The 22,534-nt window shown below is 37.9% G+C and overlaps 1 protein-coding gene and 1 long non-coding RNA gene across 3 annotated transcripts in view; one reads left to right on the forward strand and one right to left on the reverse strand.

The window, feature by feature from the left end:
- LOC139126325 (uncharacterized) overlaps positions 1 to 22,534 on the reverse strand; it is a 426,578-nt gene that overhangs the window by 56,036 nt on the left and 348,008 nt on the right. The window lies entirely within an intron of this gene.
- On the forward strand, positions 7,676 to 15,468 carry LOC139126389 (uncharacterized). The gene is made up of 8 exons (XM_070692455.1): positions 7,676 to 7,777; positions 7,894 to 7,966; positions 8,599 to 8,711; positions 11,325 to 11,421; positions 12,262 to 12,321; positions 12,826 to 12,950; positions 13,224 to 13,317; positions 13,565 to 15,468. Exons 2-8 carry the CDS (start codon positions 7,912 to 7,914, stop codon positions 13,696 to 13,698), a joined length of 678 nt encoding a protein of 225 aa, XP_070548556.1. The 5' UTR covers positions 7,676 to 7,777; positions 7,894 to 7,911; the 3' UTR covers positions 13,699 to 15,468.

Genomic DNA, 22,534 nt, shown 5'->3' on the forward strand with positions numbered 1-22,534 from the left:
AATTCCCGGGGATAATTCATTGGTATTATCACTGTATGTACTAAATGATGAAGTTTCGGAATGCGAATTAAGTTGAACTTGAAGGCGACGTGCAAAGTAACTGATTTTACTCCATGCCCAATGTGTCTAGGTCATACACGTGTTTGACTAGTTACAGCAGTGTATCTGTATTAAAACATGTATCTCGAGCATGCTGAAGCTTCAACATATTATTACGATGTGGTTTAACTACGGAACTCTTTTTCATGCCCTGGGATACAGGCGGGGTGAGTGTATAGGGACAGTGGAAAGTATGAAGTCAATGTCAGCCCCTACCCACGTACTACCCTAGTGTTGGGTATTTGGAAATAATCTTATGAAGTTTGTCAAATGCATCAAGCCCGGGAACATTCAGTAGACAACTTTGAAACATTCAGTCGATAAACATAGCTCTTTATCAAAAATCTGCACTTCCAAAGTCTTTGAACCATCCACAGTTCGGCGTTCATCAATTTCGCTGGCTTGACCAGGCTAAACGAATACAATTTGGAAGGGTAACCGATTTTCAAAATGTCCCCAACGTCCCCCGCCAACGTAGCTTAATGAAATTGTCATCCTTTGTTCATCTATATTTATCGATTGAATAACTCGAATGACATTGCTCACAAACACATAAGTACGCGAAAATGGGACTTTTTTGAACTGTAGGTGCTTGACCTGTCACTGCCGATACCGAAAACATTGAGGTGACGATCGCACTACGTCAAACAGAAAGCTCGAAAAGTTGGCAAATTACTATTTACCATGCTCTCTTGCTGCCATGGTGTCGTAGTGAGGTTAGTCACGAGGTTAACCATGACCGATTTTTTCCTAACTTGGCCTTGCATAGCGTTAAAACAAAGGCCGAAATTAGCCGATGTCCCAAAGCAAACACGAAGCGAAGACTTTGAAGTCTGTGACGTAATCGAGTTGAGATCTGGGCAAGCGCAGTCGTTCGAAAACGACCCTCCAAATTAAGAGTGGCAACGAACTGATTATGAGACTTTGTCGAAGACGGTATCTTATAGACAGACAGGCATCGGAATCGAATAAAGGGGTCATGAAGCGTGAGTAGGCTGGCCGCCTTCAACGATGGAATAGTCAAAAAAACTTATGGGCTTGCAAGAGTAGCAATTTACCGTATTACTGCACAGTCTTCGCCGTTCATGTCGTTTGGTTCATCAATGTCCCACAGTTGTATGCACATTTCAGAACCATCGGAATGTTTAAAGTGACCTTCAGTTTCTCTGTCGTTGGCATCAATCCGCACGTAGTCTGAGGTATCGTTTTCAAAAATAAACGGTAGAAAAACATGTACATGAACTAAATGCCAATCGAGACATCTTGATATTGGAACTGAGCTGTTCAATGTTCACACTCTATCCTTCCTTATAGTAAATATGGCATATTTTCGTTGCCAAGCTTATTTTTGTGAAAAACTAATCAGTGCAATCTCGCAGCGACACTCCGTAACTAAAATAACTGCAAGATAACATTGAATGGATTGGAGAACCCTTTTAAAGGTATAAAATGTAGCACATTATTATAGTATGCACCTCGCAATAGAAAGACGTAAATTTTTGCTTAAACTTCCATTTCGATATGAAGAATGTTATTTCAGGTTCACTGCTCAAAATGTGGTACCATAGAAACAAATTACGCACTATTTACAGAATCTTGATATTCAAAATGGCCATCGTCCCTGTTAACTCAAATAAATTGACGATTTCCACAAAACTAAACCAGTAAAACGTTCGTCACCCAATGAGCTTCGAAATGAGCCCAGCAAGTAGTTGAATAGACTGTCGAAAGCCCCATGTGCCATTGAGGCCTGCGGTTAGGACGTTTCGCTTGGGTGCGCCTTCGAAAATATCCTTTGGCGTTCAGCACTTGGTTGTATGGCAAAGCATAATAATTGTACGGCACTTGCCAATGTGGATACGTCGGTGTGTAAAAGACTGGGGGCACGAGGGGCTGTCGACAGTTTAGGTTTGAGAGACCGAATATCTCTCCTCGAGGCACTTTCTACCGTGATCTATTTTAGGCATCGAGATTCGAAATTGCAAGCCATATGGGCAGGCTGTGTACTGCAGCAGCTGCTGTGCTGAACTGGACTGATATGCAGACAAGCTGGTCTGCAAGCGTAGTAAACATTGAATGTTAACATTTTAGTAAACTGTACGGATATAGCTGGCTTCACGCTCTAAAATTATTTTTCATATCATCTAGAAGTAATTATTCTCCCGTCTTGCTTGAAACTTGAATATTTTCACCGCGACATGAGCCCCGTCCCTTGTTGATTTTCTTGGCTGCAGTTGCAGGCAGGCAACGCCCAACACGTTTACCCACGATAAAATGAGGCAGTCTGCTGAAGTTTATTCTATCAATTTATTGTGCCTTAATATTTATATGCCCACAGACTTGGAGCAAGTCTAACAACGGTGTTATTCCTATGTTTTGTGTTATTGATACTTCTACGCTTGCTTGATAAACTGCCCCACATAACACGGTGTCTCATTACAATTGAAGAGATCTGGTAATATCATAACAAATTCTTCTCTACCTTCAGTTTTTATATTCTTCCAATTACCACCTGATTTAGCCAGAAACCCCTTCACTGAGAATATTTAGCAGGTGGTCAAAGGTAAACAAAATTAAGTCGATATTTCACAGAAAGATGTAATCACACAATTTATTGATCATATGAGATGCATTAACTTGGGGTTTGGGGTTGAACAGCATATTTCAATGTGATTGTGACAAAACGACCACTTCTTTGGAGTTCGGTTGATTAAACTACACTTCAGATTTCTGTGGTCAATTCTTTTTATTGCGGCCATGTTACAAATCCAAGGAAGATTGGAAGAAAATTTCTCCAGTATATCTGTTGATCGTAGACCATATTTATAACTTTTTTTTTTAACTTTGGTCGAGCTGTCGTCGGAAGTATGAATAGTAAAAGTGATAATTGTCACTGATATCACGGATACTGAATCTGTTTGAACACATTCATTCTACGCATTCACGGCGGGAAATAATCCCACAAAAGTGGAATGTTAGGAAAGTACAAAGTAAAACTTGGATTGCCAATTGTTTATACGTCGTGTGGCCAAACATCTCAATTACATGGCAATAATGTACAGATAATTTGATGGATAAGAAATTTCAGTAAAATTACTGATTTGTACCTGGATGATAAAAGTAGAATGCTAATGACGAAATGCTCCTTAGGGATTCCTGGTCACGAAACCTTGGCAAATGAGCATTATCACTCTCACAGACTTCTTTCGCTCGAGTCCAAGTAGTTCTGTAGTAGAATAATTTGTACGTTCCCTTAACACTCTCATTAGCAATTAATCTACCTGCAAACAAACAAAGTTGCCCAGTACCAATTTAGCGCATTATGACACTCAGATAACTACCTTCAAATGTAATATATTCAGAGCTTTTACGAGCAAAGTATATATGTCACAGACAAATGTTTCAGATTTAAATACTTTTCCATATCCTCCTTGAAACATTTACATGGGTAGCCAATTACGTTTTGCATTTTTTCATACAGCAATATGCATTATACGGACCTTACTACATTTACAATGAAAACTTCCATGGAAACTGGGTTGTCCCAGGTGAGTGTTTTGCATTATCATCGAGCAAGTGGCCATCCAAAACTTACTATTTTTAGATTTTACAGTTTTCGGAGAAATTGTTCCAGTGCCAAAAATACCCGTCTCTTCTTTCATAAAAAAACTACTATCTCGAAGCCTACTATTTCATTTTTTCAACTTATCTAAAAACGTTTCATTTATCTAGGCCTATATTCAAACCACGGTCCCATCATGACACTAGCAGTATAAGTTGACCAGTCTATGCTGGAGGTAACATATATTATCATCACAGAGCCAGGTATTTTATGTGAAGGAGGTATTATCTCAGTAGGCAAGACAGCTGCATGGTTGGAGGAGAAAGTTTCATTGGTCTACATAATAATATACTAATAACCATTTGACAACAAAACATGTATGTACATAGCGTCCATAATCTGCTGTCAACGCTTGGCAAGCAGCTTCTATACAAAGTTACATGTAGTATGTCTTGCACATGCCACGGTATTTTGATGAATGAAAGTACGTAGTTCAGGGATTTGTTGAGTGATTTGTAAATGCATAATTTCAAAGCAAAACTTGCTTGCTTGCAGATATCAAATGTAATATATTGAGGTTTTACGAGGAAAAGGTACATGTCACAAATGTTTCTGATATAATTTTTTTCCATATTTTCCTTAAAACATTTGCATGGGTAACCTTTTACGTTTTGCAATTTTTGGAAATTTATAAATGTACACGTAACATTCGAAAACATTTCCGTATTTAATTCAAAATATATAGAAGCACCACTCCCCCGAGTGTCACCAAGCAAGTGTCAGAATTATTCATCATCGCTAAAACTACCAATTATTTTGTAACATCCGTGACTTCGGACGTATAAATCTAACAATCAATAATGTATTGAATTTCCCTTTTAAATCTCACATGGTTCTGGGCCTACTCACCTCTATAGTCTATGCAAGTAGGACAGTCACAATGTTCACCGCTGCTGCCGCACATACCATATGGTGAACAGCAGGGATACGCACTATTTGGGTTACATTGTGATGAGCTACCATCAGAAAGGGGGAAATGTGTTCCGCAGTGCAGGTCGTTCCGCCATATCTGTTTACCTGCAACTGATAAAACCTGAAGCTTTGAACCTGTCCTTGTGACGAATGAAGTATGGCCATCTCTATTCAAGACCACACCCATTTGATTTTCCATCTGAAAGCACATTTTCAGTCAAAATTTTTCCCTGTTCTATATTTAATTGCTTTTTTATCTCTATAAAATTGATTTGGCTTTCTTTTAGAGTGAAAAGAGTAACAGCGTTTTTGTTCAATTCCGTGAATTATATTCATAGTGAATAAAACAGGTTTACGAGAAAGCCGTTAACTCTTTACCTTGGTAGAAGTAAGGTAGAATAACACACTGTTAAATGAATATGCGAACTTCACACAGGCTATAGTGATTGCTTTCCGAGAATTGTCCTCAGAAAAAAATGCAGTATATTTACAGAATATTTGTTTGCTACGCTTTGTTAATTTTCATAATTTCATATCAAATGTCACAAAGAAGGTGATAAGTTTGTAGCTAACTGATAGTATTAAGTATTGTGAACTTTTGAAACGTACGCATGCATTCATTTTCATATAACGGTTTTGTAAATGCAACAAAATGGTAAAGCAGCATAGCCATAAGGGGATAAATATGTGCCATTGAAGTGCTATCACAGCTGAAAGTGAATCGAATAGGATTTTCATTGTTGATGAAATTGCCGATGATGTGGCTGAAAGATCAAAACATGATACACGCAGGTTTTTCATCAGATAAGCTAGACATCGGACATGCATCGGGCACACTAACACACACGCGTTGGTGAGCCCCAATTTGTCGCTGCTACGAATTAAATGGCATCATTAAACTGGGGACTAACAAAGTACAAAATGTACAGCGATAACCCTAGTGTGTACATTGAAAGATAAACATGGCCAAGAATTGTAAAGAAAAACAGATATGTAAGGTGTAGATGACCATTTTACCTTCAATGAATTGTGATATAATCACAATGATTGCAACCACTTGTAAGTAGCGGCGAAACCGTTGTTGATTCCAGCTTGTCTTCATTTTCTGCTCTGTTTCACATCATGATGACGACAGGAAAAATATCTACCCATCTATGGATACCACCCTGCCTTTAAGCTGTAAGGCTAACTGGCGCCATATCATATAATGCACCTCGGTATGACAGTACAAGACATGCGCATGATGTACACGTTAAACATCCAAGAACTAATTATAAAGTTATTATTGATATATAGCATATATCAATGGAAAAGGGTTTTGTTCCTTTTAATCTCCATTGTAAATTTTGGACGTTGAAGGATAGGTACGTGTTCTTGTTATTCAAATGTGTTTGCAAGGATGATGATGATCGTGGTAATGTTTATTATTTTTGTCGTCGCCATATCGGTGTCTTATTCATGGATCTGTGAAAGTATCGGCCTGTATTACACCTCAGATTTTATACGATAATCGTCATGTGCTGACATTTAGTCACGTGACACAGCGATTTTTCCCCGACGAGGAACCTTGTGTGCAAAACAATTTGTCGTGGAGTGGTTGCCTAGGCGCGCTAAATGAATATTACCTTCATGAACACCATCTCTAGGTCATACTAGAAATCATCAGCCTACCCTTGTTATTATGTATTATTATCTTCCATATAATATAAATGACACGTGACCAATCTCCTCTGCATTTTGGAAAAACAACAAATTTATTTGTGCCGATTTTGGTAATGTTTGCAGTTATTCACACTGAAGTGTAATGATCGGTCTTGAATTTGATTTAGTACATGCACCTCGCAACTGAAATACTCCAACTTTTACTGATTTTTTATAGTAAAGTTTCAACCTTTTTCATACCAATTCAGGATTAGAACCAGGGTCATCTTTCATTATTTTGGAACAAGAGAAACAAATTACACAATTTACCTTCCTTATATTCAAAGTGTCCGCCGATCCTGTATTAACTCTATGTTGGAAAATAAATTTTCATTTTTCACACAACTTATACCGCGAAAACGTTCTCAAATAGCTTCCAAATGATCCCCGAAAAATAGAAATCTACTGAGGAAAAGTGAGAGTTTGAATGTCTGTCTCCTAGGCGCATTCTACCATAAATGAAATAGCAGACATTAACCTGTAATCGTTCAATTGTAAATAAAGAAGGAATGAAGCTATTGACAGTTCAATGTAGAAGAGGATCTCGTCAGAATTACTATGATGAAAATTACTTCCGATAATTGTAAAATGTCAGTGAAGCGAGGTCAAGAAATTAAGTAATTCATTAATAACGACTCTCACTTTGAATAGATTTTGCCATTTTAATCATTATTATAATAATGTATAGAGGTATAATTAATTGAATCGCCAGTATTAGCTCTTCTGTGAAACAGTCGGATGATAAATGGAACGTATATCTATCATAGCCGGGGCAGCATGAGAATTAGAAGGATATTAAATACACATTTTTTTCAATATTCAGGAAAAAGATCTACAAGAAGCTCCTCTCTCTCTCTCTCTCTCTCTCTCTCTCTCTCTCTCTCTCTCTCTCTCTCTCTCTCTCTCTCTCTCTCTCTCTCTCCCCAAGTGCAGTATGTATTTATCTATTATCTATATGAATGTAAATAATATGCATGTATGAATATCAATCAGTCTGAGTGTCTGTATATATGTCATGTCTGTGTGTTTAGCTATGTGTAATATGTACTGAAATGTATGTATTTTAATTAAATGAATGCATGTACATATATTACAAGTACACATGTAATGACATATGTGTGTATCTCCCTCCTTTGAATTGATGGGCTCGTCCGTTTTGTTATCATCCTTCTCTTGTCGAAGTGGGTAGCGGTTCTATTATAAAATCCAGAATAAAAATATAATATAAAATTGTGGGTAATCCATAAATTCTGTTGCCGTTACTACCATCAATAAATGTGACGTCACCCTACGTCACCACGTGATTCGTCCATATGTTCTGCCCCATCTGTCAACACATCACTTAGCCATTACGTATAATCAGTTGGCCACCAGCCGTTTGCCTACCAGGGGGCATGGATCTTGAATGTAATTGCCAAAGGAAATCAGTCTCCTCATGAATTAGTAAGTCTAATAGGACATAACGATCCATTTTTATTTCCTGTACACAATTTCCCTGACATACGTTTACTTTTTAGTGTCTGAAATGTTATATTACTGGTATTTATTTCCTTCGCCAGACGACAGCGATTGTGACGATGGACCTGCTGCGGAAGACTTCTATGTCAATCTTGCTCTTGGCAGTCATCTGTGGTAAGTACATTGTACTGGTTTGTGGCTTGTCATTGATAGTGTGTGTACTCAACGACAAATCAGAGAAGCCACGAAGCTGATGTGAGGTAATGTTTTAGGTGTAGCATACGTCAGGTAGATACGTCAGGTGGCAACATCTTATACACTGAACACTGCGTAAGCTGTGTTAACGATCGCCTTTACTGTGCTTAACATTTTCAATGTATCGTGAGGATAAGTAGTATTTGTTAAAATATAAATAGCAATGAGATATTTATTAAAAATGCGTCACTTTGTGCTATCTTCCTGGAACAACAGGACACGACATTTTGCTATCGATGCTAATTTGAAATGATAACAGAAAAGGACCTCATAGGTGCGTGGTTTTAGGTAGACTGAGCAAAAGCGAATGGTGTTACAGGTTTATAATAAAGAATAACCATACATAATGTTGTGCAGAACCGCTGATTACACCACGGCACTCGCTTGGGGAACATCAAATGCTGTGTGTGTGTGGGACGACCACAATCATTGCTGTCACAAATATGGCGGTTGCTGCTGTCACACGACAGCTGTGTGAGTAGCCGTACTGTTTCTATTTTCATATCAGTTTCTGCTGCTTTCTGCTGAACGCACTGTCCTTTGCCTTTCAGCACGAGGATTTAGCCTAGACTGCTATAGCTGTGACTCGAAGTCATCGTCGAACGAGAACTGTGCGAACCTAAGGGAGGACATTGATGTTATATCATGTGCTGGGAAATGCAAGGTACGATTTCTCGAACATTAGTTTTTTTAGATGGTTGTCTCGGTCGCTATATCAAGGCTTACTGGGGCCCAGACATATGCACGTATTTTGTTTAAAAATATATCAGCGTAGGCGGTTGCATACAGTATTTACATAAAATGTTCTCTATCGAAACTCATCCATGTTGCTGTTACAAGATAGACTATGATAACATATATGCAAATAGGAAGAAAACATTTCTGTGCATGTATCCTTGTATGCACCATACACGTTAATGCACGATAAAGGTACTTCGCGCCTCGAAAATGAAAGACTTAAATTTTTGCTCAAACTTTCTTCAATTAAGCTTTCAACCATTCTATTTCAAAATCAAGAATACAAATCGGGGGTCACCGTGCAAATTTGATACCACAAACACAATTACCGAATATTTACCGTTATTTGAAATTCAAAATGGCCGCCATCCCTGTGTTATCGCTACAAGGAAAAACACATTTTCCAATGTTCAAAAAACAAACCAAAACAAAGACGGTGAAAGTGTCCAGAGGCTTTAAAATGAGCACCTGCAAATTGTAGGCCAAGCGAATTTTGTAAAATTTAAAGGAGATTCCGGAAAACTGTCACCGGCATTCACACTTGTTGTGCGTGCTTTGGAGATACTTATTTCAAGTTTGTAGATGGCACAAATTCGTTGAACTCACCCGAACACGGCGAATGTTCATTGTAACATAACGAATGACAATAATGACAAAAGTCACGAATGACAAAAGTGACGTGTATACCGTACATACATTGACGCGATTGTGCTCGGTGTGATAATGGAAATTGTATTTCTGAGTATATTCATTTCCTTTTATAAAATGACGAATGGTTGTATCGTAAATGTTTGTCGTTGTTGCTTTGTTTCGATTTATATTCTGAATATTCATTGTCTTCTCTTTTATCATAGACATTAGAAGCGAGATATATCGCTTCTACTGTCTATAGTTTTTTTCTGGCCGGCCGTGCAGTATTAGTGCCTTTCACAAGGTATCCCATTGTATCACAAGAAATAATATATTGTACATGATAGATACAAAGTTAACATACACTTACGCCCAATATAAAAATGACATTAAGATAGAATAATATCTACAGCCTTAGTTTAAGATTCGATTCCACTGCCGTGCAGAAAACACAATTTTTATTACCGTCGTTGGGAATATTTCAGCTTGTCCGACCTCTCATGCCACATAACGCGTTCCGATTACACACGGTGAAACCCTTACCAACCACGAATTATGTGTAAACGTTATATCATCAAAATCTGATATTTTAATATACCTTGGGAAGTCGTGTATTTTATCATTATTTTCAAAATATCGCTTCTACAAAACCGACAACAGTATGTTCGAATAGTATCGTAGATTATAATAGGTCACAGTGTCCAATGGCTATACCTATATGAACATCAGATTACTACAAGTATAAAGTACTGATTTTTGTAACGCAAGTTTCATGCATACCCATAATCGCAAGACACTTAACCCAACTGTATACGTTCATCTTAATATGAACGGCCAGGTCGCACCAGTTACTTGGGCATGGATAGACAAGAAGTCTGACAGTCAAATATTGTTTGTTTTGATGGGACCATTTCGGACAAACTCATAACTTTGATCGAATAATTTCGATTTATCACAATTAATTCCCAGTAGTTGTTCAGATGAAGAAACATTATATCACTCCCTAGGTTTGTCAGAGTTCTCTAAAGCGGTGCGATTATGGTAGCGTAAACGTTTTTATAAGCACAGTCTTCTCAGCGATGGTGCTATAGATAACGTGTTTCAGGCATCTCAATAAAGTCAATGGTAATCATAATTGGTTCAGGCAAAATACGAGACTCGCAGCCATACAGTTATTCTTGACAGATTTCGTAATATCTCCAAATTTTGTAGGTATTTGTAAATATAACGTGTTTGCTTCAAACAAAACCCTGGGGAGTGAACATTCATGTTAATGATTTAATTGATCAAACAGGAAAAATCAACACAAATAACGCCTACTTCGCCTGTGCATTATTATGTGATTTTGTAAGGTTGAAGATCTTTGAGTACACCATATCTCAATTTCACTGATTCCATGAAATAAAAACACCCGGCTGCATTTGCAAGATATTGGCAACATATATTAAGGTAGTATGGGCCTAAAAGTGAAAGACTTAAACGTTTGCTCAATCTTTCCTTAAGGAATCATTCAACTGTTCTCATTCAAAATCGAGAATAAAAATCAGTGGTCATCGTGAAAATATCTGTACTACATAAACAAATTACCCAAGATTTACCGATATTTGAAATTCAAAATGGCAGCCATCCCTGTGTCAACTCTGTGGAGGACAAATCAAATTTTCGAGGTTCGAAAAACTAAGTTGGCAAAAGTTTTTCTCTCTCCATGAGCTTCAAAATGAGCCCCTACAAGTGGTAGATCAGAAAAGAATTGTAAAAGTTAGAGTCTGAATATCTGTACCCGAGGCGCGATCTACCTTAATGCCTTCTTTCTCTAAGGTTGTCATCTTCTGGACTTTATTTAAGATGTACTTTTAATCAATAGAATACTTAACCCTACTAATTTTTAGACCTCAAACATTTATGACAGACTGTTGCTGAATACGTTGCAAATCACCTGACGGCCGTCACTCGTGGCTGTGGAAACCCATGCAGAGAGACAGGGAAAGGTTTTGTATTGGGATCAGGTAAGTGTCGGGAACTTGACGATTAGAGAATTACTTTACATGGGGAAGAAGAGCAAACAGATGAAGATTAATTTCAAAATTGCTTGAGTTTCCTAAAAAGTTGTTCTTAACAACAAGACTTCCCTTGCAAAATGCACGGAAAAGGCAGCAACACTACGAAACGTGTTCTCAATCCGCTTGATTTACTGTCGTCAATAGCTCCAAAGTTAGATTCCCAGAAAAGCGTATATTTGTTGTTGAATATTGTAAATGTCACAAAAATAAATGAATGTTTTTCTTCTTCATATGATGATATAAAAATAACTTTGATTTTTAAACAAACACATAAGATTAAACAGCCAATTCAGTATGACTTCAGGGCAGGTCCTATATCAATATGTGCCATATGGAGGCCTATTTTATCAGAAACGTCTGCTATAAATCAAATTGCATGACACAATACACCTCTTGCTGCATGACACCAGTACCTGTTCGACAAACATTTAACTATACTGTTTTTGGAACGACCCAATTCACAGTAAATATTTGCTTAAGGCTACAAGCAAACATTTATAACCTAATTCTCTCATTTTAGAGTACCGGTAGACGTTCCGTTGGTATGCTATCACATGGTTTGTACCAAATCGCTAGACATTTTACAAAATACAGACTTTCAGATCCGAATCACATCCATGCAATTGTAGATATTTGAATACTACATTACAGAATTTTGACATGAATTTTGTTTCATAATGTACATTTGCCTATCTTAACATTGATTTTGTTTCATACTTTGGTGTTTAGTTAAGTGCGGGAGTCACCGTTAGATTTTCACGATGTAAGCTTATTTTTCATCATCAGGGACGGAGACAAGCTGTTGTAATGAAAATCTCTGCAATAATCAGGATGCTTCGGTGTTGAGTAGGTATCTGCGACACAGTAAATTTATTTCAATGTGTGGTATTTGAGAAAGATCAAAAAGAAAGACTGCAGTATCACGTACTTCAAATAGCCAATGTGTGATTTCAAAATACATTCTGGACAACGACAGAGACTGCACCAATCCATCTTGACAACGCTTTGGAATTTCATTAACAGGAAAGCAAGATTACTTGCATTGTCACATCATGATGAATTTTAAAGACTTAATCATACTGACCTTTAAACGCCCAATACCTTTATCTTTGAGAATTCTATTTTTTCACAGAAATGCAATCAAGTTTTTTCTCGCTTTCCAAATGGACTCGCCGAAATAGAAGTTGAACTAACTTGATGTTTCAAACACGGCCCCTCCTCTTTGTGAAGGGCCATGTTTTAAACTTTCACTTAATACGTTTTCAAACAGATGCAATAGATTTTCTACTGTGCCTTTTTCTCCTTCGCAAAGCTGAATACGCGGCCTTTCCTGTCGTCTCTGTGTTTCAGGTTTACACAATTCTGATCAAGCCAATCGATGCTATGTGTGTACATATCCACACGATAACAGCTGTCTTGAGCCAAACAGCGCCACTTTTGTTGAATCTGTGCAATCAATCTGTAGTAAATGTTCTGTAAGTTGACAGACTTTTCGAAATTTATGTATGTGTGTGAAATTTGTGCATGTGTATATGTGGGAGACTCCGTATGTATGTATGTATGTATGTATGTATGTATGTATGTATTTATGTATGTATGTATGTATGTATGTATGTTCATGTTTGTATTTACGTATACGTACTTTCATTATTTTTGCATTAATAGAAAGGCACGCTCATGGCGGGCAAACTACAGAGTACAATAGTGAGTGTTCATGTTAATCTTCTTAAAATTTCCTATACCTGTAGACAAAGGTGAGTTATGTGGATGAACATGTCACTGAGGTCATCAGGGAATGTAATCCTGTGTGTACAGCGTATGATGAAACCTTCGATGGTACAGGTATGTCTATTTGTATATCATAATGGTCAACATTACTGACGTATCATAGCTGACAAACAAGAAAAGCCGTTTTGTTGCTGAGCTAATTCAGACGTTCACATTATCGTCTTGGTAGTTTTTCAGACCCGATAATTATTATGTATGTCGTAATTCCTTAAATTCTTTCACTATATTAGTGAAGTTCTGAATGTACAAAGATGTCGCAAGCATTTACTAGTAATTCTCTTTTTTCCCTTTCTCTCCGTAGGCACAGTGACATCGTGTTGCGATTCAATACTTTGCAATGCAGACAAGTATCAAGGCAGCGCTGGTCATGTGATTGCTTCTGTCATCGTCATGGCAACTTCTGCGGTATCTTCCATCCTAATGACAAATCCATAAACGTGTAGTGTCTAGTGTACGGAAAAAGTGCGACATTGTTGTCGACCTATGACGCGCGCGAAACTGAGACAAGACTTACAAGAGGATTTCTGCTATGGGAGACTTCGCCTGTTTCAAATCAGCAAGTCTTCAAAATAATATAATAGTTAACAACTAAATTGATATATATTGTACACTTTAAAAGTCTTCCCACTCGATGGGAGAGCAAAGACCAGAACTGTGTTAACCCACTGGAATGATAGAATAGGGTGTTTGAGGACAGCCTGTTAGATCTACCATGACACTGGAATCCCTCTGATAAGGTTACGTGTACCAGCAGTTATGTACTGTGTACACATCATTTTCAAGACAAAGAGCGAAATCGGGTCTTCTTCTAGAAAGATATAACGCTTCCTGCAACGCAATAATATATTTTCAGTTCCTAACTTCTTATGATAACATTGTCACTGCATTTGAGGAACTGTGACGATGTTTGGGGACCGATTGAGATGGAAAATTCTATGGTTTCAGATCTTCCAAGTAAGACAAGCTTATTGACGCTATAACCACGCCTTTTTTAAATGTACAGTACAAGCAGTCATGATGGTTCCAGGCGACAGTACATGCATGCTCATTATCATAGTATACCTCAGACAACCATGGCCTTGGTCTTGCAAAAATTCAATTCTGGTCACTTCGATTTCTTCGAAAGTTAACAAAGATCGTCACAAAACCATCACCCAACACGTGGCAGTATGGGATCTCAGTAGATAATTCATGTTGCAATGCCGATACTCCTGTTTACTTCAGATTATATGCTAATACACGCAAAAAGAATTTCATGCTTTCAGATGATTTGGTTGCTACGTCTTGTCGTCAAGGAAATCTCTTTACCATGATATGTGCCTCAAGCTGCATTCAGTTTTAGGAGAATACATACGCCAATATTTGATATTGATCTCTCTGTCAGTAGAATGTATGATAATGACAATTACTGTAACTTTTGATAACATCTACACACATTTTATTTTAACACGATTGGAACTAAATTGGAATAATTGGATTGGCACTTTTCTTAAGAATTTTAGAAATTTGTCTTATATTACACCATATTTGCTTATCGGTTTTAAAATTTTTATCAAAATTTACGATGCTGTTGAAATTTTATGAGTAAGAATCAGTGCATGACAGTATCTAATGCAATATTGTTCAAAACATACGAACATTATTCATATTTGAACGAAAATATGAGACTTTGTAGTTTCTTCATTACTGAAACACTAGTAATTATCTCAGTTTGTCACTTTTCCCCGACCAAAATGAAGCTTTCGATTGATTTACAGAAAAGTGAGTCAGGGTCTTTTAAAATGTGCCCTGACTCAATTTAATGTTTATGAAGCTTTGAATTCACGAAGAAGTCAGGGGCATTTCAAACGTGCCCTGACTCAAAAGTTGTCAATTAGAGAAATTTTAAGCATTTTGTCTCGTTTCTCAGTACATTTACACAAAAATGAATTTTTTTCATGGAAATGAATCCGATGAAAGGGGTATACAATAATCGTTGTGTTTCGTTGTTTTGTTCGATGAGAACAATATTTCAAATTTTACACTTTTCTATCATTTTGTAAAATTTCAGCTGTAAAAATTTCGATTTCGTTATATTTTCCTGATAATTATTCTCATCCAATTATCCCAAATTAGTTCCAATCGTGTTTTTTGTGAAACATCTCGTTTATCTTCCTTAAGTTAATAAAAATCATGTAATTAGCCTTCCGTCATACAATAGATATCAAATCAGGTCCAATAATCGTATATCATTCAAGGTAACTAAGAAATTAACCAGGTCCAAGGAACATATTGAAAATGACAAAGGCAATGGTGTCATCTTGAACCACAAAATAGTGGTGGTACCAGGTGTCCGGAATGGGTAAGCGTACCCTGCCAGCTAGCCGCACCGTCAAGATTGACTCAAAGCGACAAATCCATTGTTATTTGGTGAATTCACCAAATTACTTTTGTGAGTCAAAATTTGGTATGCTGTCACTCATCATTTGAGTAACAGACAGGTCATATTTTCATACAATATGCAGGATACAATATGGAATTATATCGTTGGCAAGGGAATTCTAATTCGGACTAAAATTCGATTCGGTTTTTAAAAATATCATTTGACATCACACGTATAGTATTGGCAATTTCAAGAAGGCCAACGAAACTGAATTCTTTGTATTGCGGGCTGCGGCTACCCAAAATTGTGAAGGATAAACGGTTCAAAAACACATAGAAAATTTCGCAAATGAAACTTTTATTTTTACTGGATTGTCTTCTTGTAATATGATTACCCATTCAATAAGCTTAATCAAAGCAGAAACTTCTTTTCAGTGCCTTCATTTACACTACAACGTGGCATTTTCATGGAAACTTCCAAAAACTACTTGTCTTCACACACATCACCTTGGCTTCGATTCAGCTCTCCAGTCCCCGAACTGAATTTGTATACGTTCGAAAAGTCTAGAGTTCTTTGATCCAAATCGGATAGGTTACGCTGCAAATGCAAGGAGCCAATGGATGCCAACTACTCAAGGCACATCTTTAGTGTAAAATCGGACATTTTTTTGATTCGTCATAACTTGCTGCCTAAAAAGTATGGCATTTGTAGTACCTACAGAACATGACTTCCATGGTTGTTTAATGGTTATTTTGAAACTTTTGCTGAAATTTCTAAACGTACTTTTACTGGATATTATTTAACAATTATTCTGATGCTGAACATTAGTGCTTACATGCAGAACTGAAAAAGTTTTTAGAAAAGTAACCTTCATGGATACAAATCAAAGAGAATTGTAGGTAATTTATTGTACTGTGGGGTATGCAAGCTTGTTGTCGGTCACAGTGCGAAGGTGTTCAGCAAAGCGATCGCCTAGGCGACGCTTTGTTTCGCCAATATATAACATGCTGCAGCGTTTGCATTTGATGCAGTAAATGATATTAGCCGACGTGCATGTGAACACGCCGGAAACATTGACTCTACCACGCGGGCCCTGAATGAAATTGGTAGTAAAAGTATGCGGGCAGGTGTTACACACTCGACGGCCACATGATGATGTGCAAAACTCACGCAAAATCTCACCTGGCCAAGCGGGCCAGCAACGTTAAAGAGTAACTGGCCCTGAAGGAAATTAACTGGTCCGATCATCAGGTCAAATCCAAATATAGTGGAGATTTTTTACCCCGCGCTCAGTATTGGGGCCAAGAATATGCGATTGTAAAAATAAAAAAGACGCCTCTTCAAAATCCTAACATCAAACTGTTTTTGTGCCTTTTAATTCTTTCATTCTTTTTTAATTCCTTCAAATGAGATGACTATCAAAACCAAAAGTAGGGGCAACTGATCCCAGTGTTAAAAATACCGTCCAGGACAGTGTGCTAACATTCGGTTTGAATTGGTCCCTCGAGAAATATTTAAACCAGGAAACCAAGAATGACAAATAAGGTCTCCAACTTAGGTACTGGAGGTCATCTTTAGGAACATGCATATCAATTTCTACAGCAATGGGACAAGCAGATCCTAAATACATAAGCAAATGTCAACAACAAAAACAGACAGAGGTTTGATAAGAAGAAAAGGTGGGAGTGGGTAAAAAAATGTACAAGGGATCTGGTAAAAAAGTCATGCTACCTCATCAATCTTCTAGACCCTACCCCCTCCTGAATATCAAATGTTCCATCCCTTGGTATTACAAAACGCCAAAATGACAGGAAATATATTTACAACCTTGAGGATTTTTTAATTAACTGAAAATGAATAATATCATCAAAAAATTCATTAAAAATACAAAATTAGGGATATCTTCACAATATCCATCAAAGTGTATAGGTTTACTTAAGGTACTTGCACACAAATTTTCAAAGCAATCAAAACAGCGGTTCTTGAGATATTAATTCTTGACCATTTTCACATTTTGTAAGCCCATTTGCATAATTTTTGCAATGCAGACTTCATTTGAACAAAATCCCATCAATAGCCAAGGATGCATCCACTCACAAAATACCAACTTAAGCTGAAATGTGCAGCGGTTTGGGCTTGAAATATGTCGTCCAAACACTGAAATGCTAAGCATCCGGAACTCCGAACAGGGATGGGTAGGTTTTGGCAGCACAAAAACCAGATCACACATAAATGGAGTTAATGCAACACTTGACTCTTCCAAAAACAACTCTGGCTTCTCCTCTGTGAGGGACCCACCAAATTCAAGAATTGGAATACAAAAATTAGGGCAACTGATGAAGAGAAATAATACCGAAGTGTCGAAACCTCCGTTAAAAGATGATTCACGAATTTAAAATGTAACGTAATCTTTACAGGTGACCAAGGCAAATGACCATCAAAGTCAAAATACAATACTGACGGTACTTTGCACAATGTTTAACAATCGTAACATTCTAGTATCGAAGTTTGACGTCCAACATATTTCCGTCATACATTATAATCTATATATTGGGTCTAATATCGATACTAGATGATACAAGAATGACTTGCCTTCTGTCGTGGCACACCGTGTTTGAGAAATTGCTGATATTTTACCTCAGGCTGATATATATATCGGCGATTTGGAGACTATTTATGGTATAAAACGATACCTGGCAATTCTGGAGTGACTTACCTTACGTCTCGACACGCCGGATCTGTGAAATCACAGATATTTACTCAATATTTATCGGCGATTGGGACCCTAATATCGTTACTAGAATGACTCGCCTCGTGTCTCGGGCACGTCTGGTCTATGTAAATCACGGATGTTTATCGGCGATTTCGAGATAAATGTCCGATCTTTATGTCGGAGATTTGCAAACTCACAGATCTTGCCATGCCCGACTTCATCATTTCGGCTCTGACTTCGATACTAGACGATACTATACTTGTCAAATTACGAGCAAATAATCGATGTATATCTGGGAATCCGAGTCTAATTTAAATTATACGATACTAGACTTGTCTAAAACGATGGGTAAATATCCAATATCGGAGATTTCACCACCCCACATGACCATAGTTTTTTTCGAGGGTCTACGATATGACCAAACAATTCTAATTTCGATATTGTGTTGTCCAGTAGCTGTAAATATCCGATATCATATAAAAGTCCAATGTTGAAGTGTCCTGGAAATCCAGTTTACCTCGGCACATGCAATACGGTCGGTACGCTAAACAATTACTCTTTTATGACCACGACGAGATCCCTAACCTAACACATGAATACCACCACTATACTCTCGCGAGAAAACGTGGGGTAAGGTCTAAGGTTCGCTTTGATGCAGTACCGATTAGTCTGTTCACTTTTTATTTGCGATTATTGCAAATCTCTTGAAAGAATAAATTTCGTATCTTTGAATAGTTTTGTCAGGTATTCAGCTTAGCAAAACATTCTGGTAAACTTTTGTATAAATAGAGAAAGTTACTGGCCAGCGTCTTTAGGAACAGCAGGACATCTTTCAAGAGTTACTGGTCCGGCATGAAAACTGCTGGTCTCGGGCCATCGGGTTAGCGTGATTTTCGCACGCTGTCGACGCGATTAGGTAAACTGGAACGCATCAGCCGGTCTTTGATATTCATGTCACGTCGACATGCCATAATGGGAGGTGCGGAAAAAATATGCTGTGTAATGGGGGAGTTGGTTGAGATGGAAAACTCCTCAAGGATGATTTCGCGGATTCTATGGTTAAAAGGATGGTGATGTTAACACAAGAGGAATGCGATCGCATTGAGAACGGGTGGTTGACGTTAACGCATCCTCCTGTGTTAGTGGTTCAATGCGCTCTTGGCTTTGTCCACTGCAGAGCGGTGATAACCCCGAGCAGAGAAGCAAGTGCTAGTAGTGTCTAGCTGCTGCTCAACATCCTTTTAGTTGGAGCAAATGCGCCGAGCGCGTATAGAAACTGTGAAAATGGAATGGATTCCTTGCACCGACGGGGAGAGATGAGCTGAATAGAACGTATGCATGAGAGTCTGTGGATTTATAATCTATGGAAGTAGACAGCGAGTCCCCATTGATATAAACTGATATGTCAAGAAATGCAACCGATGTGTCTGAAACAGTGGCAGTAAATTCCACTGTGGGGTTAAAGTGTGAAATGAAATCAATAAAATTATCCAATTCTGTGCATGAACAAGATGCTGCACCAAAGCAGTCATCAATATACCGTTTAAAGAGCTCGGGAATGTGACCGGTATATGTTTGTATTATCTGTTTTCGATGTAACCAACAAATAAACAAGCGTAAGAAGGTCCCATGCGTGTACCATGGCAACACCGCGAACTTGTGTGTAGAATTCACTATTAAAGGAGAAGCAATTTAAAGTTAACACTAATTCAGCTAACCGAATTAAAACGTTTGTGGGTGGATCCATAACGTCGCGTTGGTCAAGAAAATATGCGAGTGCCTGGAGACCATCCTTGTGACGGATGGAAATATAGAGGGCCTTAACATTAAGTGTAAATATATATCTATGGGTACCCGTAAACTGAAAGCTGTTGAAGATCTTGATGGCATGAGATGTGTCTTTGACAAAAGTGGGGAGTTTATTAACGATGCCGGCGAAAATATTGTCGAGAAATGTTGAGATGAGTTCGACAGGGCAGGAACAAGCAGAGACAATAAGGGCGGCCAGGATTACGGTTTTATGGATTTGGGGTAATAATTAAGTAAAAGCGAGACGTGCGTGGATGTGAGATGATCAATGATTTTGCATTGTCGGGCAGAAGAAACTAGGTCACTGATAGTACGTTTGACGATATTACTGTGTTTATTGGTGATGTCGGTGTCGAGATGTTTATAGAAGGATGTGTTAGAAAGCTGCCTTTGTGCCTCAGCAAAGTACAAATCTTTATGCCATACTACCACAGCCCCTTCCTTATCAACAGGCTTAATAACTATGTTATCGTTACGAGATAAATCGCGCAGAGCCTTGCATTCAGCTTTATATATATTGTGTGTTTTTGATTTACTGGTGTTTTGGATCAAGCGATTAATTTTGTGTTGACAATTGTTAATGCAGAGATCGAGTGTGGGGTTACGTCCTGAAGGGGAGTCCAAAAAGACTCGCGTTTGATGTTGGTAGAGTATGGGTTGGGTCCATTATCGGAACCATTAACTGTTGAATCATTAGTAGTATCTTGTTGACGTTCATGAAAAAAATTCCTTCAAGCGTAAACGGCGAAAGAAAGAATGCACATCGTGACGTGAAGTGAATTCGTCGGTTGAGTTACGGAGAGGAATGAATTTCAAACCTTTAGAAAGAACAGAACGTTCAGGATCAGAAAGGGGCAGGTCGGGTGGAATGGTAACAACAGGTGTGATTTGCGATGAATTCGGCATGGTGTTTTGTCGAGTAACTGTCGGAAATTTGTCAACCAAGTTTTGCATCTTTTTTAACTTTTGAAATGTTAAAAACTTGTAAAGGGACTCATTTTCCTTACGTATGTATTACATGATATTCCTGTAAGTGGTGGGTGCTACAAGAGAGGAAAGAGTGCGTTTCGTTTGACAAATAGAAGTTGTGAAAAATGAAAAACGTTGACACATGTGATTGAGAGTAACTCTAAAATACTGCAAAGAAAATTCTTTTGACTGGAATTGGATACGTTGTCGATAGTGAGAATCACCTGATGTAAAAATAGACGTATGCACGTGGATATTGAAACCAATGAGCAAGGGACGGTTACGATGACAGGTAGAAAGAAAGAAGACATGACTAGAGAAACGGGTTTAGCAAATGTGTATATGGCCAATCTGAAGCCACGGGAAGTGACATCAGGATGCAAGGAGGACAATGCTTATTTTAACGCGTTTGACGGTTCTCTTGTTTGATTGGCTTTTTTTCTTTCTTGTATTTTCACGTTTCTCTAGCGAGTTTTAGTACTGGCGAAGGGTTGCACCCGAAACGTCTGCGCATTTTAGTCTCTGCTTGCAAGTATTTTATTTCCCGCTGGTCGGTTAGTATTTTACTGTATTTGTTTTAACTTTGCAGTTTTTATCTTAACGAGTATTGTATTTCCCTCTAGTCGGCCAATTGTTACTGTATCTTGAACGATGATCGTATCAATGGCCTGAAAATTAGCTGTACCGATAATTTGAATAAATTTGCTCCCATGAATAGTTTGCTGAAAATATTTTTCTTACATACATTCCTGCTGATTGTCCAAATGGCTCTTCAGCTTAATAATCAAGTTGCATCCCGGGTTACGTCAATCATCCAGTTCTTAAATTCATAATCAAAACGTCACCGATCCTTAAGACGTTGTAGATCTTTCTTTGCAGATTTCTTCAGGCAACTATATGAACATTTGGAAGACCACGCCTTTTCTCATGAATTCAAAATAATTGTTAACAATTACTATTGTAGTTCATTACCCCTGAACACATTTTGTCAACCAATATTCCAAATGAAATTTTCTCCGCTGTACTCAAATTAAAGCGTGGAAAAGCCTGCGGTCCAGGATTAATTTCGTACGAACATGTTACCTTTTGTGAACCAGCGCTGCATAATGTCTTGCACGCCTATGCAGTGCAATTGTAGATGTTCAATTATGCCCCGTGAAGCTTTAAATGTGTTTATCTCACAAAAGTCTTTAAAGGCGATAATAAAAAAAATCTGAATGTACCTAATTCTGAGGCATCTCACTAATGCCGACTTTACAGAAATTCATCGAACTATGCACATTTCAACGCTTGTAATCTTCGCTTTAAAGAACAGATTTTCCATTCCTCAAAACAGCTGACTGGGCAATATTACAACAGCATTGTGTACTGAAGAACCATTTATCATTATTTTGTTCGCCTTGGCAAGATTTTATGTG

The sequence above is a fragment of the Ptychodera flava genome (genome assembly GCF_041260155.1).
Source record: "Ptychodera flava strain L36383 chromosome 3 unlocalized genomic scaffold, AS_Pfla_20210202 Scaffold_27__1_contigs__length_13241970_pilon, whole genome shotgun sequence".
NCBI lineage: Eukaryota > Metazoa > Hemichordata > Enteropneusta > Ptychoderidae > Ptychodera > Ptychodera flava.

Coding starts and splice junctions, on each gene's coding strand:
- LOC139126389 (XM_070692455.1), top strand. CDS start 7,912: ATGGACCTGCTGCGGAAGACTTCTATGTCAATCTTGCTCTTGGCAGTC. Junction 12,951..13,223: donor CAATCTGTAGTAAATGTTCT/GTAAGTTGACAG, acceptor CTATACCTGTAG/ACAAAGGTGAGTTATGTGGA. Junction 13,318..13,564: donor TGAAACCTTCGATGGTACAG/GTATGTCTATTT, acceptor TTCTCTCCGTAG/GCACAGTGACATCGTGTTGC.